The sequence below is a fragment of the Boleophthalmus pectinirostris genome, unplaced genomic scaffold (assembly GCF_026225935.1).
Source record: "Boleophthalmus pectinirostris isolate CB_2022bp ecotype Guang Dong unplaced genomic scaffold, ASM2622593v1 HiC_scaffold_12, whole genome shotgun sequence".
Taxonomy (NCBI): Eukaryota; Metazoa; Chordata; class Actinopteri; order Gobiiformes; family Gobiidae; genus Boleophthalmus; species Boleophthalmus pectinirostris.
Window position 1 is genome coordinate 39,964,707 of NW_026571018.1, and position 22,954 is coordinate 39,987,660.

The window sequence follows — 22,954 nt, forward strand, 5'->3', positions numbered from 1 at the left end:
AAAATACAGAAAATCTGCTTCAAAACGACAAAACACAAAGAAAATGTGACGACACTGACTCATGTTAGAACAGTTTTCCTTAATTTTGCCCTCGTTTCACAATTTTAATATTGCCAACTTCCACAAACCACTGTCCCTGTTTTGATTCTGAAAATCTGGTCACCCAAACTTAAGGGTGACTCGAGACTCGACTTGGACTTGCCTTGTCTTTTGACTTTGACTTGAGATCAAAGACTTGGAGATTTACTCTAGACTCGTAAAACGACAACTCGATCCCAACTCTGAAAATTACACGAGCGTTATCCAGCAGTATTTCACTCTCACCTTTTAGTTTCAAACCAAACTCCTGAACAAAACCACGAACGCTCTGACCACAAGAAAATTAAAACTTGCTTTTTAAATCACTTTTAAACATTTTTTTTTCTTGTTTTTAGATGATCTTAAAACTTTTTGACAGTGCTGGTTAACGTGTGTGTTAGAGTCGAAGTGGCTGAGACGTGTTGGCTTTAACTGTCCACCAGGGGTCACCAGTGTTCTGTTTGTGTTTTGTAAATCTCACTGCGTCCTGGTCTAAAACTCACAGAATTCAAAATACTCAAGGTAAAGTGGTTTACTCTCCAAACACACGAAAAACTGAGCGGCAGCGTTTTAGATTTGGGTCGATTAGATTTTTTTAAACGTTTCATGTTGCACAAAACTGACTCCTGTGGGATTTAAATCATGTTCTAATGTTAATCAGTCGTCACAATCGGAGCTGGAGTCATGTTTGTTTGAGTAAATCTTTATTCTGAGTCTTTCTACATCACAAACACTCTGCTCCACCTTGTGATGTCATGAAGCTTTTAGTTTCCTTTTCCCTTTAGTTCAGCAGCTTTAAATCGGCAACTCCAGCACTGAAAATAAAAATGATCCAGATGATTCTAGTGAAGATGTGTGGAGTTTAAAAACACAGTGGAGCACTTCTTGTATCAGTGGTAGGGGTTTGCAAAAATATTGAAATATCGATATATTGTATCGCTTAATGTGATGATACAGTATCGATGTTGTGGGTTGCTGTATCGATATATCGCCAAGAGTATTTTTTTGGTATATTTTACTAAATTATTTTGTTACAGCTACAGTTTTGGTGCTTGTTTAGAGGAAGGAAACTTTTTTATGCGACACATTTGACATTTTCACTGTTTTGAGGATTAAAATGTTTGTGTTTCATATGAACTTTGCACAAAAAGTGGTGTAACAAAGACTTTTAGTATCACAGACATGATTTAGCCTTTATTTTTATTGAACTGTATCGAATCGGTTTGATATATATTGTATTGAATTGAAATCTCACTGTATTGAGGTATGTATCGTATCGGCAACTTCTTAATGATACCCAGTCCTAGTAGATGGAGACCTTCACATCCAACAAAAACTGCGACTTCTGCTGCGTCCAAAAACAAAAACTGTACAGAAGAAGAAAAATCCGCACTGCAGTTTTTTTTTAAGCTTCCAAATTATTATTACTATTAATTAATAATAACAATTTAAGTTAAAACAAGTAAGTTTCAATTAAAAGCTAAATTGAAAAGATACGTTTTGAGTTTACTGTTAAAAATCTGAACCCTCGCAGTGAACCTCAGGTCCTCAGGTCGACTGTTCCACAGACACGGGCCATAAAAGTTGAATAACGACTCGGCGTGAGTTTGAGTTTGGACTCGTGGGACATTTAAAAGACGAGACGAGAGGAGCTGAGAGTCCGAGAGGCTCGTGTGATAAAAACAGATCAGAATAAACAGACCTAAGAGCTTTAAAAACCAATAAAAGAACTTTAAAATCTCTCCTGAAGCTGAGTTTTGGAGGAGCTGCTGTTGTAGAGTTTTGGAGAATCTTTGGAGGAGCTGTAGTTTTCTGTGGAAGAGCAGAAAGGAGAACATTACAGTAATCATCACAGTTTGTAATAAAAACACGTATCAAAGTCTCTGCTCTGACAGAGAAATGTTCTGACTCTGGCAATATTTTTTAGATGATAAAAATCAGATTTAGTGATGGACCTGATGTGAGGCTCCAAAACTGAGCTCACTATCCAGAATAACTCCTAAACTTTTGACCCTCTCACAGGGTTCAGCGAGGAGGTTTACAGTTTAACTTTGAGTCTCACTCTCTGAGCTTCAGGTGTTGCCCTGGTTGAGCTGGAGGAAGTTCTCAAACTCAACTCCAGGTTTGTGTGTGATGAGGAAACTCCTTTAGAACACAGATCTGAAAATAGTGTAATGTGTTGTTGTGTGACGTTCTGTTGTGTGACGTTCCGTTGTGTGACGTTCCGTTGTGTGACGTTCCGTTGTGTGACGTTCCGTTGTGTGACGTTCCGTTGTGTGACGTTCCGTTGTGTGACGTTCCGTTGTGTGACGTTCCGTTGTGTGACGTTCCGTTGTGTGACGTTCCATTGTGTGACGTTCTGTTGTGTGACGTTCCGTTGTGTGACGTTCCGTTGTGTGACGTTCTGTTGTGTGACGTTCCATTGTGTGACGTTCCGTTGTGTGACGTTCCGTTGTGTGACGTTCCGTTGTGTGACGTTCCGTTGTGTGGCGCAGGGGGAGAAGAGCCTCCAGGCGGTGCAGGGGACCAAACCCGCCATCATCACGGCCTCCAGACCCATCACCAAAATGATCGTGACTCAACCCAAAGGCCTGAGCGCCGGAGCCCAGACCACAGCCACCAAGATCATCCCCACCAAGATCGTGTACGGACAGCAGGGCAAGACTCAGGTCAGACCCCGGATCACGGAACACGGAACACAGACACGGAACATTGAACACAAACACGACACAGAACACGCCACAGGACACAAACGCACCACGGAACACACCACAGAACACTCTACAGAACACAAACAGCGCAGAACACTCCACGGAACACGCTATTCAGAACTATGTAATTCAGAACAAGTTTTAATTCAGAATTTAAAAAACATCATGTAAACGTGGCCAGTGTTGGTGTGAACTCGCTCTACATGATCCTTGTTTGTTTTTTGTGTTTTTTTCACTATTTTGTCCGTAAATCAAACTCTGAACATTAAAATCAGACCAATCAGACGCCGTCATTCCCGATAGCAACAGGATTGATTGACAGCGTTGTGGGCGGGAAGAGGCGTTACCTTCGACAGCCTCGCTCCCGATTGGCTCTTTGGTTGCCGTGAGACTCGGTGAGCTTCGTTTGACTGGAGTGCAGGTCGGCCTCGCCCCATCACCCCGCCCCATCGCCCCGCCCCGTCGCCCCGTCGCTGATCGAGTTCATTCAGAGTGTGATTTAGATTTGAGCGCGTTGAACCTGGCAGCTGTACGCGTCGAGTTTCAGCTCGGAGGGTAAAACGATCCAGGGAAGTGTGGCGCTTTCAGCTCGTGGTCATGACGATGGTAAACAGAAGAAAACACGCAGAGTCAAACGGTGTGGATTACAAAAGAATAAAAAACACCAGAAGTTATTTTGTGTCACACAAACTGACTCCTGTGAGCTTCAAGTCATGTTCTAATGTTCCTAAACAGAGCTGGAGTCGTGTTTGTTTCATTCACATGTTTGAGTAAATCTTTATTATGAGTCTGTCTGCATCTACAAAACTCCATGATGACATCACAAGGTGGAACAGAGTGTTTTCTTGTGTTTGAGAGAAGAACTCGTGCTAAATGTGCAGGTTTGTGCCTTAAACATGTGAATGAAACAAAATACAAAAACTGCAGCTCTGCGTTTTTGACGAGGAAACAGCGTAAGAACTTGACTAAAAGCCACAGGAGTCAGTTTTAGAATCTGGGACTTTTGAAAGATCCATTAAACCCTCCTGAAGTTTTACTCTGAAAAATCCTCCAGAGTGGGCGGTGCCTGACAGGTGCAGGTGCGGGCGGTGCCTGACAGGTGCAGGTGCGGGCGATGATTGACAAACCGACCGACAGCCGCAACAATCCAACACAGCGCGGACACGACAGAGCGGACATTTGTGCTCGGATCACGGCGTTTCCCTGTTCTCCAGACACGGCGGGACACGGCGGTGCCAGTGGGGGCGGGGCCAGGTGGGGGCGGGGCCAGGTGGGGGCGGGGCTGAGAGGCGCTCCTCATGTTCCGCCTGTAGACGCCAGTGACTCGTGACGTAAAAACCTGCATCTGACTCATCGGCGCTGTTAGTAGATCTAAACCCGACTTAAACCTGATGTAAACTCCATGTAAACACCGTCTGAAACTAAACCCTCTGAACCCCGTCTAAACCTGATGTAAACCCAATACAAACCCAACCTAAACCTGGCCTAAACCCGGTCTAAACCTGATCTAAACCCGGTCCAAACCCAATCTAAACCTGGCCTAAACCCGGTCCAAACCTGATCTAAACCTGATCTAAACCCAGTCTAAACCTGGCCTAAACCCGGTCCAAACCCAATCTAAACCCGGTCCAAACCTGATCTAAACCTGATCTAAACCCGGTCCAAACCTGATCTAAACCTGATCTAAACCCAGTCTAAACCCGGTCCAAACCCGATCTAAACCCGGTCCAAACCTGATCTAAACCTGATCTAAACCCAGTCTAAACCCGGTCCAAACCCGATCTAAACCCGGTCCAAACCTGATCTAAATCTGATCTAAACCTGATCTAAACCCAGTCTAAACCCGGTCCAAACCCGATCTAAACCCGATCCAAACCCAACCTAAACCTGGCCTAAACCCGGTCCAAACCCAGTCTAAACCCAGTCTAAACCTGATCTAAACCAGTCTAAACTCGGTCTAAACCCAGTCTAAACCTGATCTAAACCCAGTCTAAACCTGATCTAAACCCAGTCTAAACCTGATCTAAACCCAGTCTAAACCCGGTCCAAACCCGATCTAAACCCGATCTAAACCCAGTCTAAACCTGACCTAAACCTAATCTAAACCTGATCTAAACCCGGTCCAAACCCGGTCCAAACCTGGTTTAACCAACCTGTTAGTCCAACCTGGAAATTCAAATGTCGTGTCTGTAGTTGATCCTAAAGAATCCGTTACAGACACGACTTTGACCCAAAAGTCACATTTTTAACAAATCTGCACGAAAATGCCAAAATAAATCCAGAGGCAGAAAAACACTTCTGTTTGAGACACATTTACTCACAGAATCAGAAAAAAAAAGTGATTTTGGCGCTTAGTGGCTCTTCATAGTTTGTTAAGTTTGTGGGTTTTTGGTTTGGTTTAAGTTTTTCGGTCCTGGTCTGGTTAAAGTTTTTCAGTCCTGGTCTGGTTTCAGTTTTTCGGTCCTGGTCTGGTTTAAGTTTTTCGGTCCTGGTCTGGTTTCAGTTTTTCGGTCCTGGTCTGGTTTCAGTTTTTCGGTCCTGGTCTGGTTTCAGTTTTTCGGTCCTGGTCTGGTTTCAGTTTTTCGGTCCTGGTCTGGTTTAAGTTTTTCGGTCCTGGTCTGGTTTCAGTTTTTCGGTCCTGGTCTGGTTTCAGTTTTTCGGTCCTGGTCTGGTTTCAGTTTTTCGGTCCTGGTCTGGTTTCAGTTTTTCGGTCCTGGTCTGGTTTCAGTTCTTTGGTTCTGTCTTGTTCCAGGTGCTGATAAAGCCGAAGCCGGTGTTCCAGGCGGCCGTGGTGAGCGAGCAGGCGAGGCAGCTGGTCACAGAGACGCTGCAGCAGGTCCGGGCCTGTGCCGACCCGGGGGCCCCTCAGGACGGGGGCCCCAGAGAAGAGCCCGCCCCCGGAGCCTACGAGAGCGCGGGGCTGCTGACCGAGGCGGCGCCGGGAGCTTCTCAAGGTAAAACACGGAACTAGAACCACAAAACCACAGAGTGTGTGCTTCCTGCTCCAGCGACTCCTCATTTTGGTGTTAAAGTCTGGACTCTGGACCAGATGCCCTCCCCTCAGCTGCTCCTGCAGGTGGACGAGCAGCGGCTCTACTCTGAGCTCCTCTGTCTGTCTCTACAGGAGGAAACTTATTTAACACTTGTGTCCCTCATCTCGTCCTTTTGGCCATTACCCAAAACTCAGGACCAGAGATCTGAACCAGGACCGGACCGGGACTGAACTAAGACTAAATCAGGACTAAACCAGGACCGAACCAGGTCTAAACCAAGACTAAACCAAGACTGAACGAGGACTGAACCAGGTCTAAACCAAGACTAAACCAAGACTGAACGAGGACTGAACCAGGTCTAAACCAGGACCGAACCAGGTCTAAACCAAGACTAAACCAAGACTGAACGAGCACTGAACCAGGTCTAAACCAGGACCGAACCAGGTCTAAACCAAGACTAAACCAAGACTGAACCAAGACTGAACGAGGACTGAACGAGGACCGAACCAGGACCGAACCAGGACCGAAACCAGGACCGAACCAGGACTGAACCAGGACTGAACCAGGACCGAGAACCAGGACCGAACCAGGACTGCATGAGGTAAAAAAAAATATATATATATATATATTTATTTTGAATTTCCAAATGATCTTAAACAGGCTGGTCCGTCTGAGCCAAAAGTCCGTGTGGCCCCGGGAGCTGGACAAGTCCCAGGTCTGGACTCTGGACACTGCAGCACTGATCCTGTTTGATCCGGTTCATTTGTTTATGTATTAGGTTTATTTACATGATGCAAACAGCGGCAACATCGAGGAAATACCCCAGAGCTTGTGTGTGTGTGTGTGTGTGTGTGTGTGTGTGTGTGTGTGTGTGTGTGTGTGTGTGTGTGTGTGTGTCTGTGTGTGTGTGTGTGTGTGTGTGTGTGTGTGTGTGTGTCTGTGTGTGTGTGTGTGTGTGTGTGTGTGTGTGTGTGTGTGTGTGTGTGTGTGTGTGTGTGTGTGTGTGTGTGTGTGTGTGTGTGTGTGTGTGTGTGTGTGTGTGTGTGTGTGTGTGTGTGTGTGTGTGTGTGTGTGTGTGTGTGTGTGTCTGTGTGTGTGTGTGTGTGTGTGTGTGTGTGTGTGTCTGTGTGTGTGTGTGTGTGATGTGTGTGTGTGTGTGTGTGTGTGTGTGTGTGTGTGTGTGTGTGTGTGTGTGTGTGTGTGTGTGTGTGTGTGTGTGTGTGTGTGTGTGTGTGTGTGTGTGTGTGTGTGTGTGTGTGTGTGCTGTGTGTGTGTGTGTGTGTGTGTGTGTGTGTGTGTGTGTGTGTGTGTGTGTGTGTGTGTGTGTGTGTGTGTGTGTGTGTGTGTGTGTGTGTGTGTGTGTGTGTGTGTGTGTGTGTGTGTGTGTGTGTGTCTGTGTGTGTGTGTGTGTGTCTGTGTGTGTGTGTGTGTGTGTGTGTGTGTGTGTGTGTGTGTGTGTTGTGTGTGTGTGTGTGTGTGTGTGTGTGTGTGTGTGTGTGTGTGTGTGTGTGTGTGTGTGTGTGTGTGTGTGTGTGTGTGTGTGTGTGTGTGTGTGTGTGTGTGTGTGTGTGTGTGTGTGTGTGTGTGTGTGTGTGTGTGTGTGTCTGTGTGTGTGTGTGTGTGTGTGTGTGTGTGTGTGTGTGTGTGTGTGTGTGTGTGTGTGTGTGTGTCTGTGTGTGTGTGTGTGTGTGTGTGTGTGTGTGTGTGTGTGTGTGTGTGTGTTCTGTGTGTGTGTGTGTGTGTGTGTGTGTGTGTGTGTGTGTGTGTGTGTGTGTGTGTGTGTGTGTGTGTGTGTGTGTGTGTGTGTGTGTGTGTGTGTGTGTGTGTGTGTGTGTGTGTGTGTGTGTGTGTGTGTGTGTGTGTGTGTGTGTGTGTGTGTGTGTGTGTGTGTGTGTGTGTGTGTGTGTGTGTGTGTGTGTGTCTGTGTGTGTGTGTGTGTGTGTGTGTGTGTGTGTGTGTGTGTGTGTGTGTGTGTGTGTGTGTGTGTGTGTGTGTGTGTGTGTGTGTGTGTGTGTGTGTGTGTGTGTGTGTGTGTGTGTGTGTGTGTGTGTGTGTGTGTGTGTGTGTGTGTGTGTGTGTGTGTGTGTGTGTGTGTGTGTGTGTGTGTGTGTGTGTGTGTGTGTGTGTGTGTGTGTGTGTGTGTGTGTGTGTGTGTGTGTGTGTGTGTGTGTGTGTGTGTGATGTGTGTGTGTGTGTGTGTGTGTGTGTGTGTGTGTGTGTGTGTGTGTGTGTGTGTGTGTGTGTGTGTGTGTGTGTGTGTGTGTGTGTGTGTGTGTGTGTGTGTGTGTGTGTGTGTGTGTGTGTGTGTGTGTGTGTGTGTGTGTGTGTGTGTGTGTGTGTGTGTGTGTGTGTGTGTGTGTGTGTGTGTGTGTGTGTGTGTGTGTGTGTGAAGATAAGATGAGGGGAAAACCAGGACGGGACAGAAAGTGGAACTGGACTGGGGCCGATACGATAAACACTGCACTTTTGGTTCGATACGATATTTATTTAAAATCAGTTTGATACAGTCCAATATAAAAAACAACTAAACTACCTCTCGTGCAAACTTAAAACCCAAATAAATAAAATACTATTAAATATTTTTATAGATAAATTCTCTTTATCGGATTTAGTCTCGTGTCTTGGAAAAAAAATCATGTGTTTTTAAAATTTTTAATATTTTTTGTGATCTTAGCCAAGCGTGATGGATTAATTTAATTAATTATGAACCAAAACCGTTTATTTAAACACTTTATTTTGTAGCTGTGTTTTTATTCGTGTTTATTGTTCATAATGTGGATGAATGAAATGAAGTGAAATGTGGGACCAGCGTCTCAAATCTGAAAAAGAAATTCACCAACAGGTACGAATAAAGCGACCGAACCAAACTTAATATGAAACACACACATTTTAATCTTCAACACTGTGAAAATTTAGTAAAATATACCAAAAAAAATGCTCTCTGTGATGAATCGATTCAGCAGCCCACGATATCGATCCCGTCTCATCACATTAAACGATACAATATTTCGATATATGGATTTTTTTTTCTCCCTTAAACTGGAACACAGCTTTGACAACACCAGCGTGCACCAGTAAAAAAATAAAGTAATAATAATAAATATAATAATAAAATAATAAATAAATAGCTAAATAAAGTTTTGCAAGTAGAAAAACAAAGCTCAAATTCAAATGACTTAAAACCTTCATTGTGTCACTTTTCTGGTGGAGGCTCCGTCAAACGCTTTTCTCCACGTGTGAGATGTTGTTGCTTTTTTGTCTGGAATGTTCCACAGTGCGGCATTAAACCTTTCTATCTCCACGGAGACCAAACCGGACGCAGTTCCAGGTCAGATCTGTGGAGAGGCGACGCCGCTCACACTCACAATGTCTGATTTTCTAGGGATTTCTGACTCTAAAACCTCCTGGAACTGAATAAATGTGAAGCCGAGCTGTTTAATGTCGCACTGCGGAACATTCCAGGACACAGAGCAGCGACGTCTCCATAGAAACGAACAGGTGACGAAAGCCCAACCAGAAAAGTTACACAGTGCGGCTTTAAAGAGTAACCGTTCTGATTTATAATTTAAAGTGACTGTAATTTGACGAAAACATGAAATAAATCCCAAAATCTGGTGTTTTTTAAAGGACAGACACTAAAATGGAGGAAGCACAACGTACTCAAATATTTTTTATCGAAGTTAGGGATGTAATATCAAAATCCAGCGATACGATACGATATTTATTATGAACCAAACCTGGGAAAAGTCTTGGAAGAGTCTTTGGTGCTGTTATAATATGAAGGATTAAGATTTAAAAGGGCTTCTTAACAGTTATTTCTTCATGTCGTCTGCGCTGACAACAGCAAAGGATCATGGTCTCTGTAGTTCCCTCTGTTTTTAACTGTCGCTGCACCAAGTCAAGGCGAGTTTATTTGTACGGCACAGTTCATACACAAAGTACTTCAGAGAGCTTTACAGAATAAGAAAGACGTTAAAGTCACAAAGAAAGACGTTAATATCACAACAAAAGACTTTAGAATCACAAAAAAACATTAATATAACAAAGAAAGACATTAGAATCATAAAAAAAGACATTAAAATCACAAATAGACATTAGAAACACAAAGAAAGACATTAAAATCACAAAGAAAGACATTAAAATCATAAAAAAGACATTAAAATCACAAAGAAAGACGTCAGAATCACCGTAATGATTAATTTAAACAAACAGACTTGTAATTTGACATATTGTGATATTATTGTGAGACTTTTGACGTTATGAAATCACGGTTAATCTTACATCCCCAACTGAAGTAGGAGTAAAAGTAAAAGTAAGCTGCTAGAAAATTACTCTGAAAAGTACAATTTCTTTAAAAAGCGACTCACATAAATGTAATGTGAGTGAGTACTTCTTCTGTGGTTTGTTACTTTAATATTCAAAATCTTAATGACTTAAAAACATAAAGCACCGTTTGATAAAGTCACAGTGTAAAAAACACCAACACAAGAGCAGAAAGTACCCAGCAGCTCCTCGATTTGTTTATAAAATGTGTGATCAGATGGAGCTTTGGTAATGATGCCCTCCCCACCGACGCTCTGGGCACTTTGGGAAACTCCGAGTGAAAGTGAAACTGAAACGACACTGGCGTGAGCTCTGTCGAAATAAGTGCAGGCGTCTCAGTCCGACCACAGACTGTATAGAAGTGACCTGAGGGAGCGTGACGTCGCCCGCAGCCAACAGTCAAATGAGGCTCATCGACGCTGCAGTTACAGGAGCCAATTTAGATCCCAGATCCAATTCAGGAAAAGGCTCTTCAGGCGTTTGGAAACACGTGGATGACAACTGCCAGTGTAGTTCCCAACACTGAGCATGTGATAAAACAATCAATCAAACTTATATTGTATATTTATATATTTGTATATTTGTGTTTCATCCATGTATACAACAGTTTAAACAGAAACATGAACATAAAGCTCTAAATCAGGAGAGTCAAACTCATTTTGGTCCGGGGGCCGTTTACAACCGACTTTGATCCAAAGTGTCCGGATCAGAAAACTCATGTCATATAAACCCCAAAAATAACAAGAAGTTCAAATATTTGTGCAGAGAAACACAAATCTATTACAGAAATCTTTTTGAATTGATGAACTCTTTCTTTTACAAAATATTATAATATTATGAACAACCTGAAACTTTAAGAAAAATACAATTTCAACATAAAGTTTGAACATGAACTTGTCTGTAAACAGAATAAGTTCATTTTTGTTGTAAAATCCTGCACTCGGCTCCACTTTTCTCATGTTGGACATTTTTCTGATGAGGGTGTCACGGTCAACAGTCAAAACCATCGTCCTTTAAGAGCGTTTGGAAAGAGACAAGTCTTCATTTGTGCTGCTCTGGTGGGAGGGGCCACGTACAGAGACGCTGGAGACGCTGCTGTGATAAACACCACAGAAAATTAACACCATTTTAATAGAAAATATCATTAAAATATTTGAGTAGAAAATCAGCCCAGGGCCAGATTAAAGGTGTTGGAGGGCCGGATCCAGTCCATGGGCCGGATGTTTGACACCCGTGGTCTAAAGGTTATAGTAAAAATAAAAATGGAGAGTTACGATCAGATGGAGACTAAGTATTAAAACAATTATTATAATAACAATAATAATTTAAGTTAAAACAAGTTAAAGTTTCAATTAAAAGCTAAATTAAAAACATACAAACAACACTTACAGCGGATCTCAGGTCTTCAAGTCGACTGTTCCTCAAACTGCGGTCGTAAAGTGAGTTTTAGTTTGGACTCTTGGGACAGTTAAAAGTCGAGACCTGAGGAGCTGAGAGTCCGAGAGGCTCGTGTGATAAAAGCAGATCAGATAAATAAACACGACTGAGACGTTAAGAGATTTATAAACCAATGAAAAGAACTTTAAAATCCATCCTGAAGCTCACAGGAGCCAGAGCACAACAACAAACCCCTGGATTCAGCTGCAGCGTCTCACAACCTGCAGAAGGTTTCCACACGAGACAGGACTCTGATCACAGCTTCAGCTCAATTAAATTCAAAAAGTTTATTGTCCATTTTCATTTGATGAAAGTGAAATTGTGTTCCTCACTCCCAATGTTTCAAATAAATAATAAGAAGAAGAAGAATAAATGGCAGCTGGTTGGAACTGTTGATCTGACAAACATAACGGAACGCTCCAGTGACATCTTTCTTTCTTTCTTTATTTTATTTTATTTGTTTTAATTAATTAATTTTATTTTAATGTGTTGATTTATTTTTTTATTATACAAATTATTATACACAAATTAATCGGCAGTTTATAAAAGTAAAAAACAGAGAGTACAGTGGCGTCTAGATGAAGAAAACTGGGGACATTTTCTATTCATTTTGTCAGAGTTATCGCCAACAGAGTCCAAAACTTCTTCTAAAGGTTTTGTGACGTGAGCCTGAACAGAGCCTCAGAGCAACAGAAGAGCCAATCAGGAGCGAGGCTGTGGAAGGTAACGCCTCCTCCTGCTTCTCACTCACGTGTCGGCGACCTCGGGGAAAGAAGGCGCCGGAATCTGTGTGTCGTTCGTTTTTCAATATAAAACCAAAAATAAGAAAACGAAAAAACAACGGTTTTCTTCATTATTTGTCTCCAAAACCAAAATGAAAAAACAGATAAAGATTTTTTTTTTTTCAGTTTTCAATTTTGTGTTTAAATGAAAAATGGAAAAAACGGAGAACGACCGTTTCCCGTTTATGTGACTTTCGTGACTGTGATGTTGGACTTTTGCACCGCGTACGGACTGAACCAGGACTGATCAAGGTCAGGGCCCAGAGTGGGACCAGACTGGGACCAGAGCGGGACCAGGGCGGACTCCGAGCTTTGATTCCGAGCCTCCGCGTGGTCTGAGCCTCAGCTTCGACCTCCAGCCCTGCCCTGGGCTCTGAGGCTCCAGTCTAGTCCCGGTCTCAGTCCCGGTCTGGTCCCGATCTGGTCCCGTTCTGGTCCTGGTCTGGTCCTGGTCCGGTCCTGGTCTCGGCCCCAGACCTGGATCAGTCCTGGTTCAGTCCGACATCACAGTCACGGAAGTCATGTATCTGTTTTTCCAGTTTTTTATTCAAACACAAAATCAAAAACTGAAAAAACAAATCATTATCCATTTTTCATTTTGGTTTTGGAGACAAATAATGAAGAAAATAGTTGATTGTTCGTTTTCTTATTTTTTGGTTTTATATTAAAAAACAAATGAACGAACGACACACAGATTCTCCGGATTGGTCTGTCATTAATGTTAATAATAAGTTGATTTATGGACAAAATGGTGAAATAAAACCCCAGGATCATGTAGAGTGGGTTAATATGAACATTTAAGACCAAAATGACGAGGCTCACAATTCACTTTCTGTTGAGTAACCGTCCCCAGTGTGTAAGTGTGAGTCTGTGGTGTGTGCAGAGGCCCAGGCCGTGGTCCACATGGTCTCGTCTCGTGAGGCGGAGTGGACGGAGCAGGAGGTGTCCGTGGAGTCCAGTCCCACCATCATCTACCAGGAGCTGTCCTCAGAGGCTCAGTCTGCCACCTCCACCATCAAAGCCCTGCTGGAGCTGCAGCAGAGCACAGGTCAGACGCACAACCCACACAAACTCGTATTGCGTTCAGACTGCAGCTTGAAGTGACACAAATCCAATTTTTTGTCTCTATGTTCCTGTATCTGATCTTTTAATGTGAGTCTGAACCACACAGATCAGATGTTTTCACATGTGACCAGGACACTTGGATCTGTGCTCCTGAAACTGATCCATATCTGATCTTTAACATGTGACTTGAGTGTGAACAGTCAGGTCACATTCATCCACCTACACGTCATCAACAAGACACAAACGTCACTATTCTGCACTGAAGTAGAGAAAACTGTTCATGATCCATGTGACTGAAGTGAAGCACATCTCCACTCACCACAAAACACCACCACCAAAAACCTGCTCCTTCTCCTTCTCAATCTCCTCCTTAAAACAAGTCAGTTGTTCATGTTGTGGCTCCGGTACGAGAGGAACTTTAAAATCTCCAGGTGCTCGATGCTGCGTCCATGTTTGTTCAACTTGTGTAAACACAGAGACGCTCGCTGCGGTTGACGTCGTCGTGTCTCCAGTGTCACATGTGGGACACTTTTGGACCGTTTAATGTTCACACTGGAGTCACATACAAGTCACATTTAACTGGAAATGTGAACGAGCTGAAAAAACATCGGATTTCACAAAAAAATCGGAATTGAGCGTTAAACCTGCAGACTGAACGTAGACTAAGACTTCATGCAGGTTTATAAACAGTGTTGGGAGTAACACGTTATAAAATGAATAACTGTCCTGTGTTGTTTTTTGCTGTAACGGAGTAATGTGGCATTACAGGGAAAAAAATATATTTTACTCGGTACAAATGTGAGTAACGCGCGTCACAAAGCATTTTTATCCTGGATTGAAGTGGTGGGTTTTTCGTTTTCCTTCATATAAATTCGGTGATACGCCGGAGATGCGCCCGCGTAGACCGTCAGGTGACCGCGGGCGAAAGGACCGACACAGAACTCCACGCTCCACGGGACGAACCACAGCTGACGCCCGATCACGCCTTCTAAGGTTTAGTCCTGGTTTAGTCCTGGTTTAGTCCTGGTTTAGTCCCGGTTTAGACCTGGTTTAGACCTGGGTTAGACTGTTTAAAAAGTTTGGATGGTGTTTGTGTCCGTGGAGGAACGACAAACCAACATGACAGAAAAGTCTGGACCAGCTGAAGTTTGTGTTTAAATCTGTTGGCGTCTCTGTCCAATCAGAACCTCCCCCCTCCCAGACGCTCACACACATTAAATAAAAAACATTTCACGAAACAACTTCAACATTATTATTTACACGGAAACAACAAGGAGAAGATTTAAATTTTGAAGTATTTAATTCAGAACAATAAAAAAAACATGTAGATTATGTGGGAATAAAAAGTCTGGGCATTATTGTGTTTTTTTGGAGTTGCCCCAAATTGAATCAGTATTGGGAGAAAATTAAACAAAACTTTGATGAAACATTTAAAATAAAGATCCCTTTGAATTTTGAAACTATGTTTTTGGGCAAACGGACAGATGACGTCAAAGGAATAAAAATATTTATATGTGGAATGTTCTGCTGGTTGCAAGCACCAAAGCAATAACCAAAAAATGGATGAGTGACAAACTACCGAACCTGGAGGACGGGATTAATATTGTTGAAGACGTTTCACAAATGGAAAGACTCACACAAAGACTGGAAAACAACAGGTATGAGGAAGGCTGGAAACCATGGAAAGACTTTATTAACACCTGAACATGATAAAAAAAAAAAAAGTGACAATCCCTGTGCACTGCTACTTAAGTGTTCAAGTGTTTTGTTTGTTTAATTTAAATTTAATTTAAATTTCTTTCTTTCAGCATAAGGAAAAAAAAAAAATTCAATACTATCAAAGAGAGATATGTGAAGTGAAAAAAGGATGAAGGGGTCAAGGAAAAAAAAAGAAAAGAAAAGCAAATTGTTGTACACTTGTGATTTGAAACTGTCTCTATTTGACTGTTAATAAAAATTAGAATTAAAACCATCATATAAACATGACCTTTCACACATGTTTGAGTAACGAAACACTGCGGTTTGTTGTACGATGAGGATTATCACATCGTCAGAGAACAGTGTCATGCGAGACCTTATGACCCTGCACTTTTCACACACGCTCAAGTGAAACGAACCCTTTTATTACAGCTCTGAGTGACTCTGAACAAACGCGCTCTGACGCCTCATGTGCGAACACGGCCCCGAGACGCCCCGCTGTGAGACAGGAGCGCACCTGACACCGCTTCAAAGCCCCAGTACGGGGACCGGTACGACAGGTTCGCTCTGCCCCACAGATGTGAGAGCGGTCGGGGACAGAGGAGCAGAGGCGGCGGCGGCGGCGCTGACGACGAACACACTTCTGCAAACGCCGGCGGAACGCGAGGGGAAGTGACGTTTTCACTTCAGGATGAAACGCTCCGCTCTGCTTCCCCTTTTACATTCACTGGAAATGTTTTTGACTTCTACGTGAACGACGAAAGGAAAAAAAAGAATATCATGAACTATTTAAAGTGTTCTGAGGGAGTGTGACGCCAGCTCCAGACAAACGAAGCTCATGGAGGGCAGCAGCAGTTATAAAAGCTCATCTACAGCCAGGGACCATATTTGGAAGTTTATTTGAACAACACAAAGTAAATCAAAGTGTTTTACAGAATAACAAATACATTAAAATCACAAAACAAACAAATTAAAACATAAAGAATCATCATAAAATAAAAAAGAGAGACATTACAGTGGTCCCTCGGTTTACGTTCTAAATTTTACCCACGATAGGTGAAATCCACGAAGTATCAACTTTATTTTTTACAATTATTCAATATGTTTTAAATCTGTAAAACCCGTCAGCACAAACTTTATACACTTTTCTCACACAGGACACTTACATTCTTCTTCAAACTTATTGCTGCTGTCGTCCTGACGTTATTTTCCTTCTTCATTCATTTATTCCATAATGGAGCCCAACAGCGCAGAGTCCTGGACCGTACCCGAGATTATATCAAACATTTGTGCATACATCAAGGACTGGACCAAGACTAAAGCAGGACTAACCCAGGACTGATTCCAGGACTGAAGAGGAGGACTAACCCAGAACCGAACCAGGAGTCTGTGTCAGGATGGGCTCGAAGGTGACCACAGGAGAAAGGACCGGCTCAGTGGTCTGTAGCCTGATCGCGCTGCACAAGCTCGGGGTTGTCTCTCTTAAGTCCTGGTTTCAGCGACTACTTGCGGGGACCCGACCCGGTGCAGGACCCTGCCACAGCCGCCCAACTTCTCTCTTCCTTCAGTGTGTCCAGAAGTTCAACTTTTTGTGCGATGGTTACATCTAAACTACGAATAAATATGAATATTTTACAGCTTTGACCTTTTCAAAACTGCATAAAATGAGTGAATGTGAAGGTCACGTGTGCTGAGAGGTCGAGATGTTTCTGTACGGAGACGTCGAGATGTTTGTGTTGATGTTGAGATGTTTGTGTTGATGTTGAGATGTTTGTGTTGATGTTGAGATGTTTGTGTTGATGTTGAGATGTTTGTGTTGATGTTGAGATGTTTGTGTGTTGATGTTGAGATGTTTCTGTGTTGATGTTGAGATGTTTGTGTTGATGTTGTGTTGATGTTGAGATGTTTGTGTGTTGATGTTGAGATGTTTGTGTTGATGTTGTTTGTGTTGATGTTGAGATGTTTGTGTTGATGTTGAGATGTTTGTGTTGATGTTGAGATGTTTGTGTTGATGTTGTTTGTGTTGATGTTGAGATGTTTGTGTTGATGTTGAGATGTTTGTGTTGATGTTGAGATGTTTGTGTTGATGTTGAGATTGTGTTGATGTTGAGATGTTTGTGTTGATGTTGAGAATGTTTGATGTTGGTGTTGATGTTGATGTTTCTGTGTTGATGTTGAGATGTTTGTGTGTTGAGTGTTGAGTTGATGTTTCTGTTGATGTTGAGATGTTGTTTGATGTTGTTTGATGTTGAGATGTTTCTGCTCTCGTCACAGTGAAGGAGAAGGCCGAGTCGAAGCTGAGGCAGCACACCATCGACCTGAGTCAGATGGCCGTGCCCCTGCAGCTGCCCCCGGACAAGAGGAGCCCCCCCGAGGTCCCCAGAGCTCCCACCTCCTCCTCCTCCTCCTCCTCTTCAACCACCACCACCACCAGCGCCGCCACGTCCTCCTCCAGCGCCACCTCCAGCACCTCTTCCACCTCCGCCTCCTCCAGCGCCGCAGGGGCAGGGGCAGGGGCAGGGGCAGGGAGAGTCGGGCGCGGAGGGAGAGCCCGGTGCAGAGGCGCTCGCTGCAGGTACGTGGACCAGACACTTCAGTATGTTTCTTCAGTAGTCGTACCCTTGATTTCAGAACTTTAAAGGTCCATTAAACACTCCTGAAGCTTTACTCCACCCATAAGCAAAATGTGAAAAATCCTGCGTGGTGATCGGGGGTCGGGGGTCGGGGGGTCGGGGGGAGCGGGTGTGGGACCCGAGCGCTCTGATGATTGATTTTGGTGTTTAGTTTAGCCCATTTTAACTCTTTTTCTGATCTTTTTTCTGTTCCAATGTGGTTTCCTCGTCAGAAACAGACCTGGAGTTGTTTTGTTTCATTCACATGTTTAACGCACAAACCTGCACATTTAGGCTGAGCCCAAACTCAAAACACTCTGTTCCACACTCCACACGTTTTCACTGGAATCATTTGGATTATTATTATTAGTTATTTTTCATTTATGTTTTTATTAGAAAAGGTTCGCATCTTTACAGTCTGTGGTATTACAGAAAGATCAGATTCCTTTTCAGACTCTTTTTTTTTTTTACAAAAACGAAAAATAAATAAAAATAATAATAAAAAAAAATATATATATATATATATATATATATAATATATAAATATATAAAAAATTTAAAAAAGGGAACAAACTAACTAACAACAATGTGAGGTGGCCAACTTGAAAGCATTTACCAGACATTTCAACTCTTCAAGAAACAAATTCGATGAGCACGGTGGAGTCGGGGGATCCATACCCCGTTACCTGGTACATTTACAAAAAGTCAATCAAAATCAGCCCAAAACGGGGATACAAACTGGATTAATTTTTCCTTGGACTATTTTTTTAACCCCTGTAGTTTCCAATCTCTACTGAACTAAAGGGGAAAGGAGCTGTTTACTTGCCTACAGAGAACCGTGCCAGTTCCCGTTCCCGCACCTGATCTTGAACTGACTCACGTGTTCACGCTGGAAATCAAAGCGCTCGAGAACCAAGTAAAACTTGTTTTTTCTAAGCGAACGGTGACGACACTGAAGACATCAGCACGTTCATCCATCACATGCGGAAAAATAAACAAAGAACAGCTGAAACTATCGCCTATTAGATTAAAAGTTTAAAGTTTACAGAAACTCTTGGTCCCGTTGGTCTCACATGTGTCCGTGTCCTGATCAGATTCTTTTATCTTTGGTTTGGGCGTCGCTGTCGTCGTCTCCACAGCAGATCCATGTTGTGTCAGAGCTCGACACATAAATAATGACTCATATAAATACAAACACTTACTGTGTCTATGATCTGTGATTGTTAGTTTCCTCCTGTGACGTCTGTTTTCATGTGGCCTTGTTTTTATTTGGGTTTAAATCCACTCCCTCCGTCCATGACGCATCATGAGTTCATGTCAATAGTTTGAACGTGGCTCATTCACCGTGAGAACTTCTCAGTGGAACTGGTGCAGGAACCGACACCTGCACCAGTTCTGACCCGACCTGAAAACAACTTTGGAAACTCCCACTTCATGACATCACAAGGTGAAACAGAGCGTTTGGAGCTTTGGAGACGTAACAGACTCAGAATAAAGAGTCACTCAAACATGTGAATGAAACAAACACAACTCCAGCTCTGAGTGTGACTAGGAACATTAGAACATTGAATTAAAAATAATGTAATCTAGACTCTTTAAATATTAATCAATACTAAACCTGTAATGGAGAACAGCAGGTGTCTGTGTGTGTTTTTGTGCGTCTGTTGTGTGTGTGTGTGTGTTTTTGTGCTTCTGACACGTGTTTTTGTGTGTGTTTTTGTGCTTCTGATGTGTGTTTTTGTGCGTCTGTTGTGTGTCTGTGTGTGTTTTTGTGCGTCTGTTGTGTGTTTTTGTGCGTCTGATGTGTGTTTTTGTGCGTCTGTTGTGTGTTTTTGTGCTTCTGATGTGTGTTTTTGTGCGTCTGTTGTGTGTCTGTGTGTGTTTTTGTGCTTCTGTTGTGTGTTTTTGTGCGTCTGTTGTGTGTCTGTGTGTGTTTTTGTGCTTCTGATGTGTGTTTTTGTGCGTCTGTGTGTGTTTTTGTGCGTCTGTTGTGTGTCTGTGTGTGTTTTTGTGCGTCTGTTGTGTGTTTTTGTGCGTCTGTTGTGTGTTTTTGTGTGCGTCTGTTGTGCTGTGTGTGTGTGTGTGTTTTGTGCTTCTGTTGTGTGTTTTTGTGCGTCTGTTGTGTGTCTGTGTGTGTTTTTGTGCTTCTGATGTGTGTTTTTGTGCGTCTGTTGTGTGTCTGTGTGTGTTTTTGTGCTTCTGATGTGTGTTTTTGTGCGTCTGTTGTGTGTCTGTGTGTGTTTTTGTGCTTCTGATGTGTGTTTTTGTGCGTCTGTTGTGTGTCTGTGTGTGTTTTTGTGCTTTTGTATGTGTGTTTTTGTGCGTCTGTTGTGTGTCTGTGTGTGTTTTGTGTGCTTCTGATGTGTGTTTTTGTGCGTCTGTTGTGTGTCTGTGTGTGTTTTTTGTGCTTCTGTGTGTTTTTTGCGTCGTCTGTTGTGTGTGTGTTTTTGTGCTTCTGTGTGTGTTTTTTGTGCGTCTGTTGTGTGTCTGTGTGTGTTTTTTGTGCTTCTGATGTGTGTTTTGTGCGTCTGTTGTGTGTCTGTGTGTGTTTTTGTGCTTCTGACGTGTGTTTTTGTGCGTCTGTTTGTGTGTCTGTGTGTGTTTTTGTGCGTCTGATGTGTGTTTTTGTGCGTCTGTTGTGTGTGTTTTTGTGCTTCTGACGTGTGTTTTTGTGCGTCTGTTGTGTGTCTGTGTGTGTTTCTGTGCGTCTGACGTGTGTTTTTGTGCGTCTGTTGTGTGTCTGTGTGTGTTTTTGTGCGTCTGTTGTGTGTCTGTGTGTGTTTTTGTGCGTCTGTTGTGTGTCTGTGTGTGTTTCTGTGTGCGTCTGACGTGTGTTTTGTGCGTCTGATGTGTGTTTTTGTGCGTCTGTTGTGTGTCTGTGTGTGTTTTTGTGCGTCTGTTGTGTGTCTGTGTGTGTGTTTTTGTGCGTCTGTTGTGTGTCTGTGTGTGTTTTTGTGCGTCTGTTGTGCGTCTGATGTGTGTTTTTGTGGGTTTTCTCGCAGGTAAAGTGAGAGACGAGGAGCCTCTGGGAAAGACTCTGAAGGCTGCTCCTGTTACCACGGCGACCAAGGCCCCTGCCCCCTCCCCTTCCTGTGTGAGCACGAGCACGAGCGCACACAGCAGCCACACGGTACACACACACACACACACACACACACACACACAGAATAACCTTCAGTAATGACCACAATCACCGCTGTTTAAGGAGGATTTGCCTGATTTTGGCTGAGATTTTCTTCACCCGACTTTGTGTTTTTGTGTGTGATTGTGAAGCCGCTGTGCTCCTCGTGTGTGTGTGTGTCTGTAAAATAAATAATAAAAAAAAAATTAAATAAACCCGAGCGTCAGGGGCAGGGGAGACCGACACAGACACACAAAATACAAACCCAGGAAACAGAGAAAATAACAAGACTTTCTGCAGCGTTTTGTTCATTTCTCAAAAACTATTCTTAAAAAACCATCATCCCAAACCATAAGGAGAGTGGAAAGAGTCAACATTTCAGATTTAGATCTAAAAGTCTGATCAGTTTTACACATGCAGGAGCCGTAAAGTCATGGAAAATTCACTTTAGCTCATGAAAAAGTCACGGAAAAGTTTTGAAATTTTGTCGGTGAAATCTACAAATAAAGAGTCCAGTTCACAAACGTCTGGGCTCTGACTCCAGTTTTTCTCGTCGTAGTTTCAAAGTAAAAACGTGAGTTTGTTTAGTCGCGTGCGTCTGTTTACGTCCACACAGGATCCACCTGAAGCTGCAGATTCTCCACACTGACTCCACTTCCCCAACACTTTATCTTCAAACTTTTAAGGTTCATTCACACCAAAGCATCAAATCGTCCAGTTTCTGTGTAAAGTCGATGTGGACGCGCGACTAGAGCCTCCTGCGTTTTTGCGGCGCGTCTACGGCGTCAGCGCAGCGCGAATCTGGCGTCAGCGCAGCGCTTCTTGAGTGTTTTGGTGTTGACTCTCTAGACGCGCGTCCAAGGCGTCAGCGTCAAGAAGTTGAAAATGCTGAACTTTTCGCGTCAGACGAGCCGCGTCGACCAATCAGGGACGAGTATCCAGAGACACAGAGACGTTATTATCAGGAAGAAAAACCCCAGAACCAGAACCACAAACATGAACGAAACATAAATATATACACCACAAACACCGAGACCATCACCAGGACTAAACCAGGACTAAACCAGGACTAAACCAGGACTAAACCAGGACTAAACCAGGACTAGACCAGGACTAAACCAGGACTAAACCAGGACTAAACCAGGACTAAACCAGGACTAAACCAGGACTAGACCAGGACTAAACCAGGACTAGACCAGGACTAAACAAGGACCAGACCAGGACTAAACAAGGACTAAACATGGACTAGACCAGGACCTAGACCAGGACTAGACCAGGACTAAACAAGGACCAGACCAGGACCAGACCAGGACTAAACAAGGACTAAACAAGGACTAAACATAGACTAGACCAGGACCTAGACCAGGACTAGACCGGGACTAGACCGGGACTAGACTGGGACTAAACCAGGACTGATCCAGTGTCATTAGTGGAGTATAAATATAAACTGGCTCCAGTCGTCGAGTCGATTTCCTCCGCTGATGTTTTATGTGATAAAAACACTAAAGTCTCTCAGTCTGGTCTGACATTGTTTCAGGAAAAGACCAGGACCGGGCTCTTGTTTCCAGGGCAACGGCGACGTTAAAAGACACGAGCGTCGGGGGCGTCGAAACTCAAATGCAAAGGCTCCAAATAGAGACGTCAAGGTGTTTTTTGACGCTTTGGTGTGAACGAACCTTTTATGCTTTAAAATCCTGGATCTGAAGTTTTGCTCCACACTTCACAAATAATAATCACACAGTTTGGACTTGGAGCAAAACTAAAAGTGCAGGAAACACACACAGATCTTCAGCATTTGCATTAGCGGTAAACAGTTTTTCTGAGTCACTTTCTCCTTTTAGTGTAAAATCAAACTCCTGGACAGAACCGTGAACGATCACACTGATCACAGGAAAATGGAAGTTTTAAATCATGTTTTTTTTAGTGCTGTCAAAATGATTTAAAAAATTGAGAGATTAATTAATTATGATCTGTAATTAATTAATCTAATTAATCTCTTTTTTAATCTCACCTAAAAATTGCTGAGAAAAACTTCAACTTGAGGTATTTTCATCATTATTATTACTATTACTAATCTGCATAAATAAACTCAACTTTACAACATATAAACATAAAGACTCTAGATCCACATCAG

At 43.0% G+C, this 22,954-nt stretch overlaps 1 protein-coding gene across 1 annotated transcript in view; it reads left to right on the forward strand.

The window, feature by feature from the left end:
* emsy (EMSY transcriptional repressor, BRCA2 interacting) overlaps positions 1–22,954 on the forward strand; it is a 55,332-nt gene that overhangs the window by 18,619 nt on the left and 13,759 nt on the right. Inside the window, 5 exon segments of the mRNA XM_055149004.1 lie at positions 2,574–2,747; positions 5,542–5,743; positions 13,208–13,372; positions 17,362–17,582; positions 20,719–20,829. Coding sequence (XP_055004979.1) covers positions 2,574–2,747; positions 5,542–5,743; positions 13,208–13,372; positions 17,362–17,582; positions 20,719–20,829 — 873 coding nt within the window.